Source organism: Silurus meridionalis, chromosome 10 (assembly GCF_014805685.1).
Source record: "Silurus meridionalis isolate SWU-2019-XX chromosome 10, ASM1480568v1, whole genome shotgun sequence".
NCBI classification, from domain to species: domain Eukaryota; kingdom Metazoa; phylum Chordata; class Actinopteri; order Siluriformes; family Siluridae; genus Silurus; species Silurus meridionalis.
Window position 1 is genome coordinate 7290595 of NC_060893.1, and position 22972 is coordinate 7313566.

At 38.2% G+C, this 22972-nt stretch overlaps 2 protein-coding genes across 4 annotated transcripts in view; one reads left to right on the forward strand and one right to left on the reverse strand.

Annotated features, from left to right (window-relative positions):
* The window catches only part of LOC124392002 (disintegrin and metalloproteinase domain-containing protein 10-like), a 32911-nt gene that overhangs the window by 1779 nt on the left and 8160 nt on the right, over positions 1-22972 (reverse strand). The window contains exons 8-17 of one of the 3 annotated variants that reach the window (XR_006927077.1): positions 22768-22951; positions 22128-22291; positions 21577-21760; positions 20441-20591; positions 20075-20258; positions 19599-19707; positions 19074-19294; positions 18734-18860; positions 16530-17870; positions 15003-16385 (exon numbers count right to left, since the gene is read on the reverse strand). Coding sequence is in view for 1 of the 3 variants with exons in the window: in XM_046858698.1 (XP_046714654.1) it covers positions 17647-17870; positions 18734-18860; positions 19074-19294; positions 19599-19707; positions 20075-20258; positions 20441-20591; positions 21577-21760; positions 22128-22291; positions 22768-22951 (1548 nt within the window). In the remaining 2 variants the exon portion in view is untranslated. Of the gene's footprint in view, positions 1-15002; positions 17871-18733; positions 18861-19073; positions 19295-19598; positions 19708-20074; positions 20259-20440; positions 20592-21576; positions 21761-22127; positions 22292-22767; positions 22952-22972 lie in introns of those variants that run through there. The other 2 variants (XR_006927076.1, XM_046858698.1) reach the window with 2 other exon arrangements.
* On the forward strand, positions 6354-16511 carry LOC124392003 (hepatic triacylglycerol lipase). Its single transcript, XM_046858700.1, has 9 exons — positions 6354-6531; positions 6814-7004; positions 7245-7424; positions 8545-8662; positions 9805-10038; positions 10102-10347; positions 11322-11436; positions 13749-13958; positions 14147-16511. The coding sequence occupies exons 1-9, from the start codon at positions 6396-6398 to the stop codon at positions 14331-14333; spliced, it is 1617 nt and encodes a 538-aa protein (XP_046714656.1). The 5' UTR covers positions 6354-6395; the 3' UTR covers positions 14334-16511.

Consider the following 22972-nt stretch of genomic DNA (forward strand, 5'->3'; position numbering starts at 1 on the left):
TGTATCTGTCCTGTATCTACAGCTCTTCTGTCCTGTATCTGCCCTGTATTTACAGCTCTTCTGTCCTGTATCTGTCCTGTATCCACAGCTCTTCTGTCCTGTATCTGCCCTATATATATAGTCGACAAAAACTTAAATTACTGTCTTTATTGATCGTACAGATAAAAACAATACATCATTCAAATCTGTAAAATGTCTATAATTTTATATATATATATATAAAAGCTTCCTGACTTGACTTAAAGAGGTGCATTTTCTCCGGTATCACCTCATTAACTGTCCGTGTGGAAACATAGCAAAGGCTCTAAATGATGTCCACACGTCTCTGCACTGATATAGCCTTTATATTTAATCACTGTACATATGCTTACATATATATCACATGCTGTAAATATGATACATGTTTAACACATTCAAGCTGCCAGTTTTGGGCACCTGAGCAAGCCCTTAACTCACTACTGCTCATTTAGTAAATGAGATCATTAAGAGTCGCTGATAAACACTTCCAACAGGAAGTGGCTATATCTCGCTATCTTTGTCTCTATTTTCTCTATCTAATTGTCTCTGTGTCTCTTTTAGTAAATGTCTCTGTCTCACTGTATATGTCTCTCTCTTGCTGTCTCTCTATTTGTTTCTCACGCTTTCTAAAGCTGTGTCTGTGTCTCTTTGTCTTTGTCCTTCCTGCTTATTTACATGTCTAACAAAGTTTTGAGTTTTGAAGTAATGCCATTAGTGATCTATGATGAAAGACTTCCTGGTTCGATTCTTACCTCTAGTTTCATATTGAACATTATAAGAAGTTTTAAAAACAGAACAATGAAAGATCATTAAAATTGGTTGCTGGTAAATCATGGTATATCAGTGGTGCAGGTGTTGGAGATGTGGTTCTTGTACCTGAGTCACTTCTCATAGACTTCGAGTTACTGAGAGAATGTACAGGAAGGAGAAGTTTTGACCCTCTACCATCATGATCTAAGAGAAAACACTGGTCTCCTAACTATAGAAAAGCCAAGAGTCCAATAAGCAAAGGCTTGTTTGCTGCTCCTGTGTTGGTGTAATGGTCAGTGAAGTGGCTGCTGCTATCTGACTCCCCCGGTTCGATTCCTACCCCTTAGCTTTCCTTTAAATTGTTTAAAAAGTTTTTAAAAAGAACCAAAAAAGGTCCTAAAAAACAGGTTCTTGCATGAGATCCTGTGGCTCAATTGGAAGAGCTTTACCTCTGGGTTGAGAGGTTGCCGGTTCAAACCCCGGCCGGGGCTCAAAGTTAAGCGTGTGTAAGGTTCCGGTGGCCGTAGTAAGGAAGGTGTCAGAAATGGCTGCGTGGAAGGTTGGATGTGGTTTCGGAGGGCGTATCCAGGAGCAGGGGGGCAATATCCGGGCATCTGCCCCCCCGGTGTCTGAGAAGCTGAAAACAGGGGGTTATGAAGCAAAAAAGTATCGACTTAGTTTTGCATATATAGAGAAAAATTCTGCCAAAAACCTATCACCCTCACTTTTTCAGCCAGTAATCACAGCCTTTGTTTACAGTCAACTACCTCATTGCTACCTCATCCAGACACTACTTTCCACACAGCTTACCCAGTGAAGGGACAAGCCAGATTTGAACCAGCAACCTCTGAGCTCAGAGGCAAGGCTTTTATCACAAAGCCATCAAGTCCCACAATGCACCTTCTTTTTTTTGGGGGGGTTTATCATTTGTTTCATGCTTCAAAGCAAGAAATTCAGACCAGACAGAAACACAGAAAGCAGGATTCGAACCCTGAACCCCACCAACAGCGAAATACCAGTCTTAACCCACTGAACCATCGGGAAGGACTGGCTGCGACGATTGTTTAGAGCAGGTCTATCTTTTCTTTCAAACCATCAACACAAGAATATAATGCTAAAGACAGACATAGGAAGCAAACCCATATCGTGACTAGCAGGGACAAAGCAGGATTCTAACCCTGATTCACACCATTAGCAAGGCACCAGCATTAACCCACTGAACCATCAGGAAGGACAAGCTGGGAAGCTTGTTTAGAGCAGGTCTATCTTTCTTTTTAACCCATCAAAACAAGAATATGAAGATGTAGAAATCAGGAATTTAACCTACCTCATGACTAGCAGACAGAAAGCCAGATTTGAACCCTGACCACCAACATTAGCAAAGTACCAGTCTTAACCCACTAAGCCATCAGAAAAACAGGCTGGGAAGTTTGATTAGAGCAGGTCTATCATTCTTTTCAAACCATCAACACAAGAATTTAACGGTAAAGAAAGATGTAGGAAGCGAATACAGATGTAAGTAGCACAAGTTGAACCCACATTGTAAATAACAGGAAGAAAGCAGGATTCAAACCATGATCCCTACCACTAGCGAGATACCAACCTTAACCCATTGAACCATTGGTGAGAGGTTTGTTTAGAGCAGGTCTATCTTTCTTTTCAACCCATTAAAAACAAAAATATATCGCTAAAGAAAGATGCGGGAAGTGAATCCTGATCGTGACTGGCAGACAGAAAGCAGGATTCAAACCCTGAACCCCACCAAAACCAAGAAACCTGATTTAACCGACTGAACCATCAGGGAAGACAGGCCAGGAAGGTTGTTAAGAGCAGGTCTATCTACCTTTAAACTATCAACACAAGCATATAAAGCTAAAGAAAGATTTAGGCAGCAGGAACATAACCTACATCCCAACTAGCAGGCAGAAAGCAGGATTCAAACCCTGATCCTCACCATCAGCGAGGAACCAGCCTTAACCCACTGAGCCATGGAAGAGATCAGACTTGGAAGCATGTTTAGATGAGGCACAAGCCTTAAACCACTGAGTGACCACTGCTGAAAAGCATGTGTGCTTTTTGGAGGGCTCATACTTTGTTTCATGCCAGCACAGTAAGAAAGAAGGCATGTAGGACTGGCTTTGAAACCTTATCACCAGCGTGGACTATATTAAGGACCATGTTCAGGCACAAGCCTTAACCCACTGAGCTACCACAGAAGTGCTTTTTTTTTGGTGGAGTTATCTTTCATTAAAGACCAGGAAATCAAGAAATTAATCCAACACAGAATTTAAATGTTTTCAGAGTGGACAAGCTCCAGAAGTTTTATTTACCAACACAGCAACCAGCTCGACCAGGAATCAAACTCTCAAACTCATCCTTGTGGGGATACTGACATTAACCCACTAGGCTATCACATCCATCCATCCATCCATCCATCCATCCATCCATCCATCTATCTATCTATCTATCTATCTATCTATCTATCTATCTATCTATCTATCTATCTATCTATCTATCTATCTATCTATCTATCTATCTATCTATCTATCTATCTATCTATCTATCTATCTATCTATCTATCATGATGTGAGGTCCAGTTAACAGCTAAAACAGGTAGAAGTAATAACTACTTTTTACTTAAGTACATGTCAGAGCCAAAACTTCTTTACTTTCACTTAAGTAAAAAAGTTTAATCAGTACTTCAACTTTTACCCGAGTATTTTTTAAACATGAGGATCTGTACTTCTACTTAAGTAAAGGATGTGTGTACTTTTGCCACCTCTGAGCTCTTCTGCCCTGTATCTACAGCTCTTCTGCCCTGTATCTACAGCTCTTCTGTCCTGTATCTGCCCTGTATCTACAGTTTTTCTGCCCTGTATCTGCCCTGTATCTACAGCTCCTCTGCCTTGTATCTGCCCTGTATCTACAGCTCTTCTGTCCTGCATCTGCCCTGTATCTACAACTTTTCTGCCCTGTATCTACAGTTTTTCTGCCCTGTATCTGCCCTGTATCTATAGCTCTTCTGCCCTGTATCTACAGCTCCTCTGCCTTGTATCTGCCCTGTATCTACAGCTCTTCTGCCCTGTATCTGCCCTGTATCTACAACTCTTCTGCCTGGTATTTGCCCCTTTATCTACAGCTCTTCTGCCTTGTATCTGCTAATCTTATCTAATGTGGATTTAATGGTTCATGCACCCATTCTTGTTTGCCTCCTTCTTTTTTAGATTATTATAATGAAGCTGGCATATTTTAGAATTTTTGTTCATATACTGTACATATTTTATAGATTCACTGATTAAACCCAACAACTGGCTTTAGATTTCCTTTCTTTTAAATTCAAGTCAGTAGGTTCTCTGATCTTTACGTGGTGCAGGAAAATGTGTCTGAAATTCATATCCACTGTAATCACATGTACACCACTGGGTATGATAGAGATTAAGGTGAAAAATACAAAGTACTATCTGATTGCATTTTCATTTTACCATTAAAGCTGTTGTCTGATTTAAGACCACAATAGAGATGATGCGGATGCAGGTTGAAGGCTGTTTCACTGAAGTGCTAGGAGAATTCCCCTTGACTGATATAAGATAACACAAGATGAAAGACAGCGTGAGTGTTGAGGAAAAAAGATAGCAGCTCTCCAGAACATGGGAGAAGCTCCCTTAGCTCGGTTTTCACAAACAGGCTGGTCAGCTGTTTGTTCACAATAAAAACACTTTTCGAAAAAAGAAGGACAAAATGATGAGTAATAAAAACCTTGTACTATTTAACAAAAGACTTTTTATCCATTTCTTGATGCATTAAATGTTGTGGAAGACCTACAAAACAATTCCTGGTAAAACAGCTAACAGTTGCTGCCTCACCAGGCTGTTTACCACTTTCATGAAAAGATATTGAGACAGTAAACACTGTTCAAAGCCTTTAATCTGATCGCCCCAGTTTCTCGCGAAAGCTCACACTGGAAACTCCTTACAAGAATGTTAAATAAATGCCTCCTTGCAAAAAACAATAACAATGATTACTGTTTTTGAATGGTAAATAACAACATGGTTTGCATACATTTGTTGTAAGGTTTTACTGTAAATTAAACAAATCCCTGTGAATAAGCATTAATATTCATACACAGCTGTAAATTGCCTGGTAGCCAGCATTCTTATAGAATTTGTAATGGTTTTAATGGTTATGGTCCTAGTGGGTCACTACTGGTCATTTGTTTCCTTCTATTGATGGCATGTTATGTCTAGTGGGTATTATTAAGGACATTGTGTACTACACAAATAAATTAAAACTGAATTGAATGGAATGAAGTTTAATTTGTAGCTCACACGTTGGTATTTACTTTACACAACAGGGACTATTAAGACACCATTAAGCTTTTATAATGATAGCTTTGATAAGATTTAATAATGATTTAACACTGAACACAAACAGACTACATGATGGAAAGCATTTGGTAATGGTTTATATGGTTAGCAGCTGATGGATTGTAATGGTGTTTGTTGTGGAAACCTATAGAATTTCTGTTATGGTTTAATTTTTTTTTTTTGCAGGGTATTGCCGGCACCATGATGTTATAAAACATGAATCAAAACCTCCTGACTAATCAGAATCAAGAATTCTGCAGTGCTGTGTAATGTCACACGTAGCTCAGAATATGATCGACGTAATGCAAAAGACCTCAATGAGTAAGGGAATAGCTAAAAACAGTGAATTACCCACTCACTTAAAACAAACAAACAGCAGTCAGGGAGAGGATTAGGCTAACATGGGCTACAATCAGGTGTGTGGGTGCACTTTTATTTAGGAGAGTGATTATATTACAGTTTGCCTTAAATTAGTGTATTTTATAGTTCAGCCAGTTCATTACCGGTTCCGAATCAGTGCACAAACCAGGGCTGGAAATGGTAGACCATTTTAAACATACACCCTATTTTTACTCGACACAGCTAAGTGAAAATATTCCATGTATGTTTTTTTTTTTTTACAGATTCCCTTTTAGGGAATACCACAATGTCTCCCACTAACTGTTTGCTGTTTCATGCTTGCAGTCATTAAATTCTGTGAAAATTCCAAAGTGTTGGTTTTTTTGGTTATAATTGACCACATTTATAAAAATAAAAAATAAAAAACAGAACCAAAACTTGAACCACTTTATGACTTTCCTTTGAGCGAGAAAATGATCATTGAATTTTTCCATAAATCTCAATTGAATATTCATAATATATTAAGCATTTTCCAGCTGTTTTACAAACAGCAATGCAAATAAACCCTGTCTCTTTACAAGACTTTGTAAGAATAAATGTTACACCTTACACTGATAGAGACAATTTTCCAGGTTTATAGTGCAGCAGTTAAAATCAGACAGCAGACAGGAGTACTCTGTCTATCCTTGTTTTTTTCTCCTTCGATACAGAGAATATCCTCATGTTTTTTTTTCTCCCAGCTACAAAAATCCAGCCAATCAAAAGATCCCCTTTTCTTCTGCCTTAGACTTTCCACACCACACCTCCCCACTACATGTCAGTCTCTCTCTCTCTATCTCTCTCTCGCTCTCTCTCTCCCTCTTTCTTGTCAGTAGACTCAACTTCCTTCTCTGTATCTCTCCACTAGTCAAGACAGGTCTATGGATGTTTGTACATCCCTCGCTTCTCGGTAATAACATTGACGTTGGAGTTACTGGAGCAATGATGAAGGCTGTTACTACAATCTCGTTTTTCCTCTTAATCCATATTGAGGCAGTGAAATCCAAAGGAAACTCTACAGGTATGCAACATTTTTTGCTTTCCTTTACAGACCAGTTCTTTTGTATCTACATTATAGTGTAGGAATACGAGCAGATGTTTCTGACTACAAAAGGAAACCGAAAGGCCTTTTTTTGCCAGGACATGCTGCCTGCTTTTTTTTCTTTTTAATTACATGTTAGATTTGATGGTTTTTGAACATATACTGTGGAGAAACTGTAGGCTATAGTAAAGAGGAAATTATATGTGGTAAAAAGTCTGATTGAAGGTTCTGGAAAAGGCTATATTTGGCTTTATTCTTTAGATCATGTTGGGGAGCTTGAGATGGATAATGAAGTGAAGGTGCCACCGGTGGTCAATTCGACTTTTCACATGCATTTACAAGGCAGCCTGTTAGAAGATACCTGTGTTATCAAACCATTTCAATCAGACACCCTGGACACGTGCAGCTACAACACAAGCAGCCCTCTAATCATTATTATTCATGGCTGGACGGTAAGGACAAGTTTGAACCTTTTCTTCTGCTTGACCAGAAAAATAAAATGTTTCCTTAATTTTTTAGATACATCTCATGCCATGAAAGCAATGTATTGCCATTGAAAGGTGGTCTGTAGGCAAAAAATGAGCTCATATGTTTAAAGATTAGACATACAATAATATGCAATACCTACAGCCTCTCATTAATCGTATTGTGTGCTTCATTGACCCGTGGTGAACTCTACTCCCACTGTGTAGATGAGTGGAAAAATGGAGGAATGGATATTTAGTCTTGCCTTAGCCCTTAAAACCAGGCTAGAGCGGGTGAACATTCTGATCATTGACTGGAGACCTCTAGCTTTCCAGCCATACCCAACTGCAGCTAAGAATGCCAGGCAGGTGGGCTTGGATGTGGCAAATCTCCTGAAGTGGCTCGAGGTAAGAAACCCAAACTCTCAATGAATCACAATATCATAATCAAGTCAATGGAAATTGCATTGAAGAAGATAAATAGGTTTTAAGTCATACATTCACAGTGTAACCCAAGATGCTTATAATGAAACAAAGTGATTCAGTGATTCCTGATTGGTGTTGATGCCGTATTATTCCTGTAAGATGTTGTATGCCAACTTATAATTTGGGGGAATTTAAGGGAGGAAAAAAACAGCAACCTCAAACACTATAATGCATTAAGTATTGGGACACGTGACCATCACACCAATATGTGGTATTTCCTTGAACCATTGACACAAAGATGGAATCATACCATTGAATAGAATGCCTGTCTTCAGCATTGCAATTTCCCTTGCCCGGATTTAACGAGCCCAGACCTGTTCCAGCATGACCCTTGCACAATAAGAGTTTTATAAAGAATCGGTTTGACAATTAATATAATAATTAGGTTTCAAAATGAGCTTTTAAAGAGGAAAAGGTTCGTTTTGTCACTTTTCATTTTACAATTTGTCTGGATCAGTCTGAGAAATACAATGTAGAACTTGCAGAGAGTACAGAAATCAGATTTGATATTCCAGATCACAGTGATGGCAGATTTACGGCAAAACTCGGCTTGGCTTACAATGTAGTGATTAAATGATTGTAAGCACGATGGCTTTCGATTGTGGTATAAGCATGAAAGCCAAAGCTTTAGAACCTGATTTGTTTAAAGGGAAGTGCACTGTATATACTGTACATGCATATGAAAGAGCCAAATGTTCATTGTTGAAAACAGAGTGGAAATGAATGCAAAAGTAATTTAGAATTAAAAGATAATTTGTATAATAGTACAAACATGCTTTCATTAGTAGGGGTAGGTGCAGACTTTACATTAATCAGGATTTAAACTTAAACAAGTACAAAGTACAAAGCATTAAAAGAACAAATGTATCCTGTTATACATAAAGTATTTTGGTGTTGTATATTCAGTAGTCATAGAGTCTGTAGCAGCCATCTGCTGCCCATATTGGGAAAAGAAAAGCATATAAAAAAAACCTACACACACTTTTGCCAAAACGAATGCTTTAACATGAAGTAATAAGCAAAAGTACCATTCTCTCAACAGGAAACCACTCAGCTCTCCATGGATAAGGTGCACCTGATTGGCTACAGTTTAGGAGCACATGTGGCTGGATTTGCAGGAAGCCATTTTACAAAAGCCAAAAAGCTGGGCCGCATAACAGGTAGCTAACAGGTACCTTTCTTTTTAAGGTACACAAAATTCAGATCAGAATCAAATATATAAAAACCAAGGAATCTTTAAAACCCAAACACAAATCAGTGTAGGCAAAGGAACTGAGATGTCAATGAGGAGGAATTCTGGTTTCCACATGGAAACTCTACCAAATCCAGACAAGTCTGCGAACCACATGGTGGTAAGCTGTGCATGAGACATGGCAAGCAAACAATTCCTGTATATTTTTACACCGGAAGATTTGCTCCAACAATGAAATCTTTTGCACAATGGTCAAGCATTACAACAGATTTTTTTATTTATTTAATTACTTCCTTAAATTGTCTTGCAGTTGAGAGGGAAAAAAACGTATAGTTCCAGATGCTCCTCTTAAAACATTCTTCAACATTGTGAAAGTCAACAATGGTTGTAATGAAATCAGACACCCCCCACTTTCCCACACAGTTCTTCTTTACAAAGGAGGCACCAGAATGGTTTCTTTGGGAACGTAATATATTCATTTTAAAGCAAAAACAATTTCAAGCTGGATGATGGACATCGCAAATTATATGTAGTCTTTTTTTGTGCATGTGTATAAGTAAAATGAAATCTAAGCAAATTAATCTCTTAATAATATAATATGCAATATATAATATAATATTTTATATATCACATAGATAGATAGATAGATAGATAGATAGATAGATAGATAGATAGATAGATAGATAGATAGATAGATAGATATTTTTTACATTTATTTATAGAAAAACTAAAAAAAAAATTATATCTTATAAAAGGAAATACTGGAGAAATCTGATTATATTTAAAATAATTTCATTTGCTTAAATGACTTCCACTGTATGCTGATTGATAAAATGTTTCCCTTTAATTAGATTTTCATGCAACAAAGTAGATCAGTTTGAAACTTTTTAATGATCATGTAATTTCGACTGCTCAGAGAATGACACATTCATCAGACACCATGTTCTCACCAGCAATTTCTATCAAAAGAGAAGTAACTAATATCTAATGCAAATTCAAATGTTATTTATAAAAGCAAATACTGCATAAAGCTCAATTCGAGTTCAAATACTAAAATTGGAATAACTGTGACCTGGTAAAACACTATAATATGCATCTCATCCTTGGCAGGGTTGGATCCTGCAGGTCCCAATTTTGAGGGCGTTCCTGCTTCGGACAGGCTGTCACCTGATGACGGCAAGTTCGTAGATGTTATCCACACCTTTGCTAAATCCAGCATCGGGCTGGCGGTGGGAATCAAGCAAACGGTTGGACACGTCGACTTCTACCCAAACGGAGGCTACTTCCAGCCTGGCTGTCATATGTCAGACATATACAACAATGTTTACAAATACGGCCTGGAAGGTAGAGCGAATCCATATGCACTTGAAAGATGTGACGTATTTCACTGATATTATCATCTCTTAGGTGTCCCAAAGACTATTAAATGTGCTCACCAGCGAGCCGTCCACCTCTTCATTGACTCCCTGTTGAACACCGACCAACAGATGACTGCTTACCGCTGTCGGACTGACCATGCGTTTGACCAAGGCCTGTGTTTAGACTGCAAAAAGAATCGCTGTAATACTCTGGGTTATGGGGCGAGAAAAGTATACAATGGAGATTACAGCAAAGGCCTCTACCTGAAGACTGGTACCCAAACACCATTTAAAGGTCAGTGTATTAACTCAATATAATTTATGCCCTCGATTTTTTTTGTAAAATTCCTGCTGTCAAGAATTTTGTCCTGTAAGGAATGGATTTGTAATATCAAAAAGAATGAGAAAAATAGCTCCAGCTCATTTCAAGCTAATACCAACATCTCAACACTTAATCTCAAGTAGCTTGTGTATGTGTATGTTTTACTTGGAAAAATCCATGTGTTTTACCTTTAAAGTAATTATCTTAACTATAATGGGAGCTCCTGAGTAGGGGAGGTGGTAGCTCAGTAGTTAAGGCTTTGGGTTATGGGCTGATAGGAAGGTCAGGGGTTCAAGCCCCAGTATTGCCAAAGCTGCCACCCTCATGGCCCCTGAGCAAGGCCCGTAACCCTCAGTGCTCCAGGGGCATGCATCATGGCTGACCTTGCACTCTGACCCAGTTCCTAACATCGCTGGTATATGCAGAAAAAGAATTTCACTGTGAGGAACATGTGGCAAGTATAAAGCACCTTACTTTTCTTTCTAAGGTTCGTTTATTTAAAGCTACACCACATTTACGTTACAAACAGATATATACAAAAAAATGCCCCTTTGACATGTACTCATGATGGTACCACCCAAGTGGCTGCTCTCTTTAGAGCATACTGCATCTGTGGTGCACATGTAATAAGACATTGTAATGTTACACTGTAATTACCATTGAGAATTTTAACACGTTTCCCTGCAACGAGAAAAGGACACAAAAATCCTGTTAACTTCAAACACACTTTTTTTGGAGGATGTCTTAGAGCTGTAGCTGAAACTTTTGTAAAACACCTACTTTTGAATGCACATCTTTAAAAATTCTTCATCTTATAGTATCAGTAAATCTAAAGCTTTTACACATAATTGACAATTGGTGGTATTTAAAATTGAATAAAACTGGTTTGTAACCAAAATCTTCCCCGCGATTTCTGCATTTGTGACATGTTTTTTTAATTCCCACAGTGTATCACTACCAGATTAAGGTCATGGTGTTGAACCTGATCGAGCAGGACAAAGCTTCTATCTCCATTGCTCTTAGCGGAAGTGAAGGAGAGAGCCCGCATATTCCTATTACTCTGTAAGTACATTTTGTGATATTTATGTGGCTAGGTAATAATGTAGGTATTTATTGATTCAACAACTCATTTAAGGTATTGTATGTATCACGTCCGGTATGATCTTCCAGTCAGACCAACACCTACTGTATCTCGATTATTACTACATTTAAATGAGTCAATGCTGGAGTTCTGGAGGCGGCCTGCAATCCCAATTCATGCTCCACTGCTTTTTACCTAATACAGCACACATCCAACTCATTCACGCAGAGCACTCATTACAGATCACTTCCACTGATAAATACTGTGGTACGTGTCCTTACTGGCTTGCACATAAATGGCCATGTGTACAGTATATGCGGCCCGATTAATGCACTAAATTATTCAGATTTGAATTCATATAGTATATGCATTTAAATTAGTAATAACCAAGGTTATGTACACTGACCAGGCATAACATTTTGACCACCTGCCCAGTGGTGAATATTACGAAGTAAATGCAATTCGTTACTGTACTTGAAAGGTTTTTCACGTACATGTACTTTACTGAAGTATTTCTATTTGGGGAGATTTTACTTTAACTTCACTACATTTCAAAGTCAAATATCACACTTTTTACTCAACTACAGTTAGCAAAATCGGTTGTTTCTTTTTAATTATGAGTGGATAAAAACTTAACTGGTCAAGCACACAGCAAGCCACCTATCAGGGTCGAGCACATGCTCCGTTTTGATTGCCGCTTCCCAGTGGCGGATTTACGCAGAGGTGACATGGGCAGACGTGCAAACCATAAGGTCTAAAACTTCAGTAGCACGACAACGTAGGGGAAACGTGCAAAAGATAAAGGTGTATATGCAGCTCTATCACTCATCTGCTTATGAGAATAGTATAAGCGAATGCATTTAATGAAATAATAATGCTTTTACACATACAGCAACAATATTTATTTTAGCTGCATAACATTTTTATAGTATGTAGATTTTAATAATGTGTGTAGCAACGAAACAATTACAGCCTCACTAGTCTGGTTGGATTGTCGTTAAACAGCACTTATTGATTTGGTTACCTTTAACTAAAGGTTTTCTGTGATTGTACTGAAAAGGTAAGATTTCAGTAAGGGGGAATCTCTAGTGAAGCTAATTTAAAAGACATTTTATATGTATATAAAATGTATGTATGGATGTATGTTTGATAAATTGTGCACATGTATTTAATTGTGCAATAAGTGCATTTAGGGTGATATTTATACATGAAATGGAGCTTTCAGAAATGTCTCCAAATTTGTGGACTCCTCTGAATATGTCTTACTCATCCAGTGATGATAGCTGAAGCAGAGAGGAGCGTTTCAAGGTTATAAATGGGGGGAAATCGGGTCATGACGTGGTTCACCCTGGACCTCATTCAAGCTAGAACCGCCATAGCCAATACAGTTCAGCGTTAGTTCAGCATCAGGCAGGAAATTCTAAGATGAATAAATGATGGAAGAAACTCCAGACTCTAAATTGCCAATGCACCTGTGGCCTTATTTGCACGATTTTTTAAGCTGTTGAAAAGAAGATTTTGCTCTCATGATAATTAATTCTATATCAATCAGTGTTTGACTCATTCATATAATTCTATTGGTAAATTGGTGTGTTAAGAGTTTCACATAAACTGATTTGATTAAGCAAAAGTGTGATAAAAATAATAATATGAACATTATATCCATAATAAATCCTAGTACTTTGGATACTTAAGTACATTTGAGGGCAAATACTTTTGTACTTCTTTTCAAAGTGAAAGTTTTACTGAAGTAATATTTTACAGAGCACATCTCTACATTTACTCAAATACATGCTTTGCCACTGCATCTGCCTAACATTGTGTTGGTCCCACTTTTGCTGCCAAACCAGTCCTGACCCGTCAAGCATTAACAGCATTAAGTCCTTCAGCAATTTGAGCTACAGGAGGTCGTCTGTTGGATCGGACCTCACGGACCAGCCTTTGCTCCCCACGTGCATCACTGAGCCTCGGCCGCCCATGACCCTGTTACTGGTTCACCACTGTTCCGTTCTTGGACCACTTTTGATAGATACTGACCACTGCAGACCAGAAAACCCCACAAGAGCTGCAGTCGTCTAGCCATCAAAATGTGGCTCTTGTTAAACTTACTCATATCCTTACACTTGCCCATTTTCCTGCTTCTGACACATCAACTTTGAGGACAAAATGTTCACTTGCTGCCTAATAATACCCCACCCACTAACAGGTGCTATGATGAAGAGATTATTAGTGTTATTCACTTCACCTGCCATAATGTTATACCGGTTACACAGTATATTACGTTTTCTCCCAGGTCCCTGGAGCATCCTGAGAACAAGACGTATTCCACTCTGCTTGCAGTGGGCTTGGGGCTGGGTGAGCTGCAAGCGGTGCATCTACGCCTGACAGGAGTGGAGGACTGGAGCAACTGGTGGAGACGAATCATGAACCGCAATGGAGACTCGAACGACACAGAGCTCATTGTGGCCAAAATCCGACTCAAATGCGGCGAGAGCCAAGAGAAGTGAGTGAAAAGTGGTTGGATTATATAAAAAAATATTTAATGACTAGTTCCCTTGCTCCATCTAGTGGTATTTTATGCTCACTGCAATAACAAAACTCTAAGCACTGACTTGAAGGGAAGAAAAAAATGTTAATACTGATATGCACTTATTGCTCATATATATATAATAGTTTTAATTCTACTTTCAGGACATGGTTTTGTGATCAAACAGCAGCTGTAACACACCTTAAACCTGCAAAAGAACACAAGTTTGTTCGTTGTCAACATTCTAAAAAGAAGAAAAGAAGCAGCAGAAATCTTCAAGACAACATCCATAGTCAAGGATTTCCCATATCACCACGTCAGACTAAAACAGAGGAATCGGAAACAGGATGAAGGAGAAAAAAAAAAAGTCTACGTCTAAAACATTTGGTTCAAAAGAAATACCTGGATGTTACATGTTATCATTTCGATTGACCATTTTTATTAATGCATTTCAAGTACTCAAAATTACATCTCTTTGCACAATACGTTTTGAAATGTTAAGTAAAAATGTTCAAAGTGAACAAAAATTTAGGTACTGTATAAAACACAGTTAACATTAACAGACAGTAGTTTTTTTTTTTTTTTGTTTTGTTTTGTTTGTTTGCTTCTAACTGTTGTGATCGTTCTGCCTATACCACCTACAATAATTTTTGACTCAATTCAGACAATTTCAGTGCACTTTTTTTTCTATAAAGAATCACCAAGACTACACAAAATAAAAACCAGTGAAAGAAAAATGTCAGATACAGGCAGATATTCCTCCTCTATCCATTTCACACCACATGAGAAACAGACAAATAAAGAAAAAAAACAACAAAAAAAAAAGATGCACTTCGTTGTATTTAAATATTCCGATTGCTGTCATAAAGAAAGAATAGTTTTCGAATATCCATAATATCCTATTCTGACAAATGTAGTGGAAATCAAAGAGAAAAGCAAAAAAGGTTTTCAGAATCAAGAGAAATTATCACTATGTGGTCACATTTAAAGTTAAAAAAGAAGGAAAAATAGACAGACAAGTATCAAAATCTCATATTTATCTTCAAATTTAAAAGAAATGCTCCAGGAACTGTACATAGTATACAACAGTTTACAATGTTGTGCACGGAGCAGCTTTCCTGATGGCATCCGAGCTGCTCCGTGACCCTTTTAAGACAGAGATCTCACATCAGTGGCTCTCACAAAATGCAGCCCAGTCACTCCATGTAGCACAATTTATGTTTAATGCATTTAAAAAGACAGAAAAAGCACAATTGGGCCACAGGTTGAGATGTGAACCTCTGTGTACCTATAAAATCCTTACTGATGAAAGCAAACACAATGACTAACCAAAAAGAAAACAAAAACAACTCTGTTTGGGTGAAACTCTCATTGTGAAAGTGAGAGGTGACCTGAGGTCAAACATTACCGTCCTTGCGATCAGTCTTTGAAACTCCCATTGTTGCAGCCGGGTTTTCCGTGTTACGGCATGACCACAGAAACGCGATACGCTGTTTACGTGCGTGCCGGTTTTGTGTTGGCGGAGATGGTGAAACAGAAGGCCTTGACATCTCACCTCACCTTCGAACCCGCGTTTCAGAAATCGATCGTTTTGTTTATTTTTAATGCGAAATGCTACTGTAAACTTAAGAGATTTTTTTTTAAAAGAGACGTTAACTAAATGGAAAATGTTTGCTTCATGAATTTAAAATGGTCTTTATCTTGTTAAACGACCTGCCGTTAAAAGTATATCACCAATAAACCAATTATGGCAGGGCAAACATTTTCCACCAAGAATTAGATTTAAAAAAAAAAAAAAAAAAAACACCCTTACAATTCAAGTAAATTGTGCTATGAATATCAGTGTTAGCTATAAATATTTGAACAGCGCTTACATCATATTGTTAAACAATCAGATTCATAGATTAATGCGGAAATAATACGGCCACGTACCGCGTTCAGGCAATTAATCGGAATGTTTTAAACCTTTAAACTTCTTTAGTAATCCTACGAATTCAATTGCAATATTAAGAGTGTATTTGATTACATTCGGCATGTCAAATGTACCACGGTCTACGCGAGGCTAAAGTTAATTGAGAGATCAACATGACTACTTGTAGCTGCTGGTAATTTCATAAAGACACCGGCTAAATCCACAGAGGTCTGACGTGTGTCTTCATCAGCGAAAGGTTGACCACCTGTAAATGCGATTGCGCTTCGAATTCGAACGAACGAATCGCGGTCCCCTTGTGTGTAAACTGTAAACAGACAATCAAATCCCAAACACGTACCTTTCGTGTTATTGTACACGTTTAGCCTAGCTGGACTGAGGTCTCTCCTAGAGCACTTGCAGCATGCACGATCGTTACACGTATTCACTAGCTGTGCAGATTAATCTTCCAGGATTATGACACCGTGTGACATCTGAGGTGACGAGAGAATAGTGGAAACATGAGAATAACATTTCTTCAGAGTTTCGTAAAAAGGATATGTGTACCGCTCCACTGAATCAATGGGTATAAAAAAAAAAAAAAAAAAGTGGAACAATCAGATCAACATCGTGTATACCTGCTCTTATCCTCCTGCAAATGGCAAATCCCTTCATCCTCAATCATGTGTACAGTCCCGTTATTTCTGTCCAAGTCCTGAGAAATATTGATCAAAGCGACAACTTATTTCTGTTCTGAGCAGTAGAAGAAATATTTCTCACATATAATACAAATCTCTTTTCTCTATACAGTTGTAATCTGTACAACGGTGCAGTATGCATTTGCTGCATGGAGAAAAATAACAGCATTGATCGTTTGCTTGATCAGAAGAATAAATAGATGCTTTCATCTCGAACCATGGTGTCGCAGGGTCTGAGAGAGAAACACAACTGAAATGACAGCGGATGCTTAATCTACACCTGGTCTCTTAAACCTTGGTACTCTTTCAATTTAACAGCTGTAAAGGGAATCCGAAAAGAGGGAGAAAAAAAAAAAAGAAAAAAGGAAATATATATATAGTCTTGATTTTTGTCTGCTGTTTATGGTATTTTTTTCTCTCAAGGGAACGAAGCAAATGTTCGAGATGTTTCTCATTGTCTTCCTGTGCTGAGATTTGACAAAGAGAGAGACCCGAATGTCCACGCGGTTTGAGCTCACTTCTGCAAAAGAGGAGCAGAGATGTTCTTCGCTATGTTCGAGTGGCTCAGTATAAAGACTGGAATGAACGGAAGCATAATGGACTAGCCCAGATATCCTCTATGGAGAACTGGGCGTATTATTGTAAACAAATCCTGCTTTTGGGTATGACTTTTGACAAAGGCTACCTTGTGTTGCCACATACTGCACATTTTTTTTTTTATAGTGTGTAGCTGTTAAAATCGGTCCTGGTTGATGCAGTGAGAAAAAAACGGGGAGGGTATTTCATATGCTGGTCCGGTTGGACTCTTTGGAGTAATGCCTTGCTCTACAGTCACATGTAAGTCCTGATTGAACTGAACTGGTGTTGTAGAACAGCACATGGTGAAGAATTGAAGAATTCTCGACAAAACTGGAACATATTTCGTGTTTTCCAGGCAGGCTGAGATTAGAATTCTCAGCGTCGGGCTGTGAAGCAGTGTAGTGTAGTGACCGTTATCCCAATGTAGGCAGGCACTGGCAGGGTGTGGTAGTGGTGCTATGGGGAACAATCGGCGAGCTCAGCGTCTCATCTGGCCCATCTGGTAATTCTCACGCTGTTGGCGGTGGTGGCGTGGGGGCTGAGGCTGACGCTGGGAAGGACGCTGGTTCTGATGGCCATGCGCATGAGGGTGCTGGTTCTGGTTGTGGTGGTGGTGGTGGTGATGCTGATGCTGCTGCTGCTGCTGCTGCTGCTGTTGTTGTTGTTGGCTAGCATGTTGGGCTCGTCTTCTTTTCAGAGTGCCTGCGAATCGAGCACACAAACAGCTAGTATTAAAATTTCAGATTCAAGCAAAGAGTTGAAATTAGGATTTTTTTTGGGGGAATAGGAAGTTTTTCTGTAGACCCCTCTAACTATAAAATGATTTTCCAGGCCCCTTAGAACAGATGTATTTTATGAACCTAATCCAACTATTTGAATAATTGGGTCATAGTTTCAATGTACACAGTAATATTTTACAAAGATATATATATATATATATATATATATATATATATATATATATATATATATATATATATATATATAGAGAGAGAGAGAGAGAGAGAGAGAGAGAGAGAGAGATATAGATATATAGATATCGATTTAAAAACTCACAGTTTGGACTGTGAAAACGGAGGCATTAGAAAGCGATGGCACATTTTTTGTGTTTTTTTTTTTTTTTACGTTTTAGTGTGAAAGAGCATCTTCTGGAAAAATGACTGAAGTTTTGACGTGGAGCATTTTCGGATCAAAGCCTAGTTTTCAAATGTATCGGAATTAATGTAGCCTTTGTTTTATAAAATAATTTTTTTTTTTTTACAAATTCTTAATTTATTATCTTATAAAAAACAAATGGGGCAAATATATATATATTTTATACTTTTTACAATTGTTTTGTTCCCATACTATTTCAGACCTGGAAATTGTTGAATCAAATTCGATACTTTTTCAAAAAAGCGTAGGAACCCTGTCAATCACAAAATGCTTGTCCTGGGGTCATAGCTAAACCATTACATGTAACTTATTTCACAGTTTATTTGTACAAATTTTTTTTTTTTTAAATAATTAAACATCTAAAATCACACAAAGACTCAAGAGAGTAAATGCATCTTGGTATAAATGACCTGGTAGAGGTTTAGGTGGTGGTAGTTTGGGGTTACTACTGGGTGTATGCACACTGCAAATCTTGATGAATCCAGCCATGAGCATGATCAAGGCGATACCCATCAGAAGCACTGCCCACCAGTAAATCTGAGGATAATCCAAATAAACAGATTAATGCAAAGCCATAAATAAAACATGGACATTCTTTTATCATTTCATACTATATAGATTATAACACTGCCTCACCATCATTATTTGTTAGTTAAAACTGAAACAGTTAAACAAAGGCATTATTATTATTATAATACTGTATATAATGCTAGGTCTTTTTGTTGCTTTTTTTAAAAAAAAGACACTTGCCACTATCCACTCAGCAATGTTCTCATAGAGCTCGGGATTGAAGATTGCTTTTTTCAGTCTGGCCAATGGCCCATCAGCATCTACCAGCCTGCACTTCTTGAAAACGTCACAGTATCCTTTAAAGTCGTTGCAGGGAGAACCAGCCTGCAGCGTTGTCACCTTCCTATTGAAGAACTGGGCCAGGCGCTCAGAGCCCGTACTGCTGCATGTGCTGGGGTTCACTGTAGGAGGAAGCGAGAACATGGAGCAATTCCCAGGATGATGGCACTGCATTATCTACTCTCAAGCATGCCTTCACATGACTACCACCGAGATATGTTAGAACATTGTGTGGGTGTGTAGTAATTAATATGGAAGAAACCCACTGCAGAGACCAAAAAAGGAGATTTAACACCAATGGTGCATCGCATTGCCAGGCAGTGACAAGTTACTTACTCATAAACTAGAGTGTGAAATAATACAGGATCAAACGGCCTAAAAAAAGGTTTGTTTTAAAAAATAATAATAAACCCTGAGTCTACTGACTTTTTTCCATGCAGCAAACATGGCAGAGCTCCGTCTCATTCTTGCCATCCCCACTAGCACAGGTACACACTTCCAGGCCATATTTCTCACAGATCGAGCCAGAACAGCCCTGAGGAAAAGAAGAAAGGTTTGGAATCAGTTCTATTTCAAACTAAAACCATATTTTCACCTTAAATTCCTTATAATTAGTGTTGAACGATGTATATTGTTTACGATGATATCGTAATTTTATATAAAAAAAAAAAACATAAAATGTAAATATCTATTTGAACTTATTGGAAAAGATTCATCTCAGTCACAGCTGTGAACTGACCACCACACAGGTGGTTATGTACCAGCAAAAAAACACTTTTTGAAAAATTATTAAAAATATCGAGATATAATTTTTTTGTCAATATCGCACAGCGCTAATTAGCGTTCAACTTTGTAATCTACAACCCGTTAACACTGTCACATGCCGAATAGCATGTCATTACCCCGTTAAGGCAGACTTGAGTTTCATTATGGCAGGCGGTGAAGTTGGCTTTGGGCTCAGAGGTGGGGCACTGGGCGGATGCTCCATTACACATGCCCTGATGGGCGCACTCGGACTCATCGCGACACTTCTCGTTCCGGCTCTTGTACGTGCACTCAAACGTGCAGCATGGACCTTGGCTGGGACTGGAGACATCACATGAGGTTCAGAGGAGAGTTTTGGATTGATCAATTGCATATATACAAACACACTAATCTAAATCATGTTCATTTTTGTAGTACATCATGCAGAAGGGTAGCATTAAATGACGTGTGACATCTGTGTGTCATTCTTAATCTTAAAGAAAGCACAAAAACACAGAGTGTACCTGCAGACTTTATTAGGTTTGAGTTTACACTTCTTGTTGTCTGGCTGGTTAGCGTCATAGCAGCAAAGATCTTTGCACTGGTCGCTGTACCCACAGTCACACTCCTCTCCGGGTTCGACCAGGCCGTTACCACAGATTGGTTGGCCAGACTCTGTTGTAGTACACAAACAGACAAGAACAAATATACACACACACAATCTGTTCAGTCAAATACACCTGCACTTTGAGCCTTGAATGCTCGACACTTTAAAACCTTCCTGGAGAAGTTATAAATTTGACATAACTCTCAAATATATAAATGGCACCAAGTAAAAATAAGAAATGCAAAAAAAAAAAAATAATAATTGAAATGTTGAATTTAAAACTTTAAGAACAGTAGGAATGAAACACTCAAACATTCTCTCATTCTCTCTCTCATTCTTTCTCTCTCTCTCTCTCGCTCTTTCTATTTCTCTTTCAATTGACAGCTGGGGATGGTTCCACATCTACAGCCTAAACATTCATGAAGCTGCTATGCAAATCAAGCACTTAGAGGACTGATTCAGACTGTAATTAATATCAACAGTCTACTACAGTGGCTCAGGACCACAGGTTGCATGAATAGATCTGCATTTAAGCACCTATTACTACACACCTCAACAATGTAAATACAATTACTGGGCATTCGGTGCCACCCAGATGAGGATATGGAGTCTGGTTCCTCTTAAATGTTTCTTCCTCATGCCATCTCAGGAGTTTTTCTTCCCACAGTAGCCACTGGCTCGCTCATCAGGAATAAATAATTATAAGGAACTACCTAATATATTTTATATAACCTTATTACCGCTTATCTGTGTAAAGCTGCTTTGAGACAATGTCCATTGTAAAAAAAAAAATATATAATAAAAAACAACAACAACAACAACTATATCACAACAGCATAAAACAAACACAAATATATTGTTAGCAACTAACCTTAATCAAGCCCTGAATAGCATTTCAATGAGCATTAGAGGTAGCGTTACATGGACATCGGAAAAATTAAGACCCGTTTAAAATGATTTAAGACCCAAAACAGCCCTGTCTCCCCCCCCTTTGCACAACCGAAATCTGTATTAGATACCATTACGTGTAAACACAGTAAGTTCAGGACCTACCCACAAAGCAGTTGCCTCTTTTCTTCTCCAGCACCTGGCTGATGTTGCGAATACTGCACACCGAGAACTTGTTGTTGTTGAGCTTGTCTCCTGACGTGGCTCTGGCATACATTATATAGTTGCCTTTCTCCTTCTTGTCCTGGCTCTTCGACTCGCCTGGAGTGCATTCGGAGCCCGAATCGTGCTAAAAATATGAAAATCAGTAAGACCTTTGATGTACACATAAAGTTCCCAAATTGTAAAGATTACATACAACTACCAGGATAATAAAATAATAACATTATTCTAAGTAAAATGTATAGATTGTGTTGTCAGCAAATGCGGCATCAAATTGCAACCTTCAAAAAACAGCAATCAGTTGATTTGGATGGTAAACAAACCTCGATTAAACCACATAACTAAACGAGGTATTACACCTGCTGTTGTGTTGAATTTTGCGCTAACCTTAATACTTCTTTACGAGTGAAATTGACGCAGCTTCAAATATGAAAAGCCTTTTTTCTCTCATTCTGGTTTGATTGATCTAAATCTCAGATGCAGTCCAAACTTACTGGAGATCCAAAGTTGTGTCCCACTTCATGGGCGAAGGTTATATGGGAGACCTTTGGAGGCACGTGTGATGCATAGTTCTGCACCGTTATAATCCCAGTGTTCAGTGACTTCCTCTTTCCATCAGAATACAGCTTGCTCTTTTCACAGATACCTCCAGAGCTCCCTGAGAGAACAACCGTCAGAATACTTGTCGAAGGTCATGCAATACAGCTGGCTTTTTAAAGATTTTTAATTCACACTAACACGTGCGCACACACTTTATAAAGTGGAGATCGCTTGTTAACACATTCTGAAGGATTCACAAAATATTAAGAAATTCCTAGACTGCTTTACTCTAATAAGATTAATCATCATATATCATTAAAATCCATGTCCATTTATTATATTTCTTTCTGAATATATTTTTTACTTACCAACTAACCAAAACCAAAAGAAAAATTAAGATGTAATATGCTTGTGTATTTATAAAAATTTATAAAAATCGCATCTCTTTTTTTTTTACACAACGCCACTATACTGCTGCCAGCTTGTGAATTTTCATATAATTGTGCCATTTCTCCAAACCTCAGTGGCAGTAATAGATTCCAAACGTCTAAATGATATTTATATATACAATTTAGAAAGATTTGCACCATGTACCTGAGGGTGCTCCCACCCAAGCAAGTCCCAACACACCATCGTCAAAATCTCGGTCAGTGAAGACATATGCTAGACAATAATCGTCATGGTTTTGCTCAGAGTTCAGCTCCAGAAATTTCTCCACACCAATGTTTGCAAAACGGAATGGGTTTGACCTGTCTCGCTCGTCATTAGTTGTGTTGATCTAGGGGGGAAACAAAAACAA

Bases quoted from the DNA above. Each gene is read 5' to 3' on its own strand.
- LOC124392003 (XM_046858700.1), top strand. From the start codon at position 6,396: ATGTTTGTACATCCCTCGCTTCTCGGTAATAACATTGACGTTGGAGTT. The intron at 10,039-10,101 runs GTAGAGCGAATC...ATCATCTCTTAG, and splicing joins TTACAAATACGGCCTGGAAG to GTGTCCCAAAGACTATTAAA. The intron at 13,959-14,146 runs GTGAGTGAAAAG...TTCTACTTTCAG, and splicing joins TGCGGCGAGAGCCAAGAGAA to GACATGGTTTTGTGATCAAA.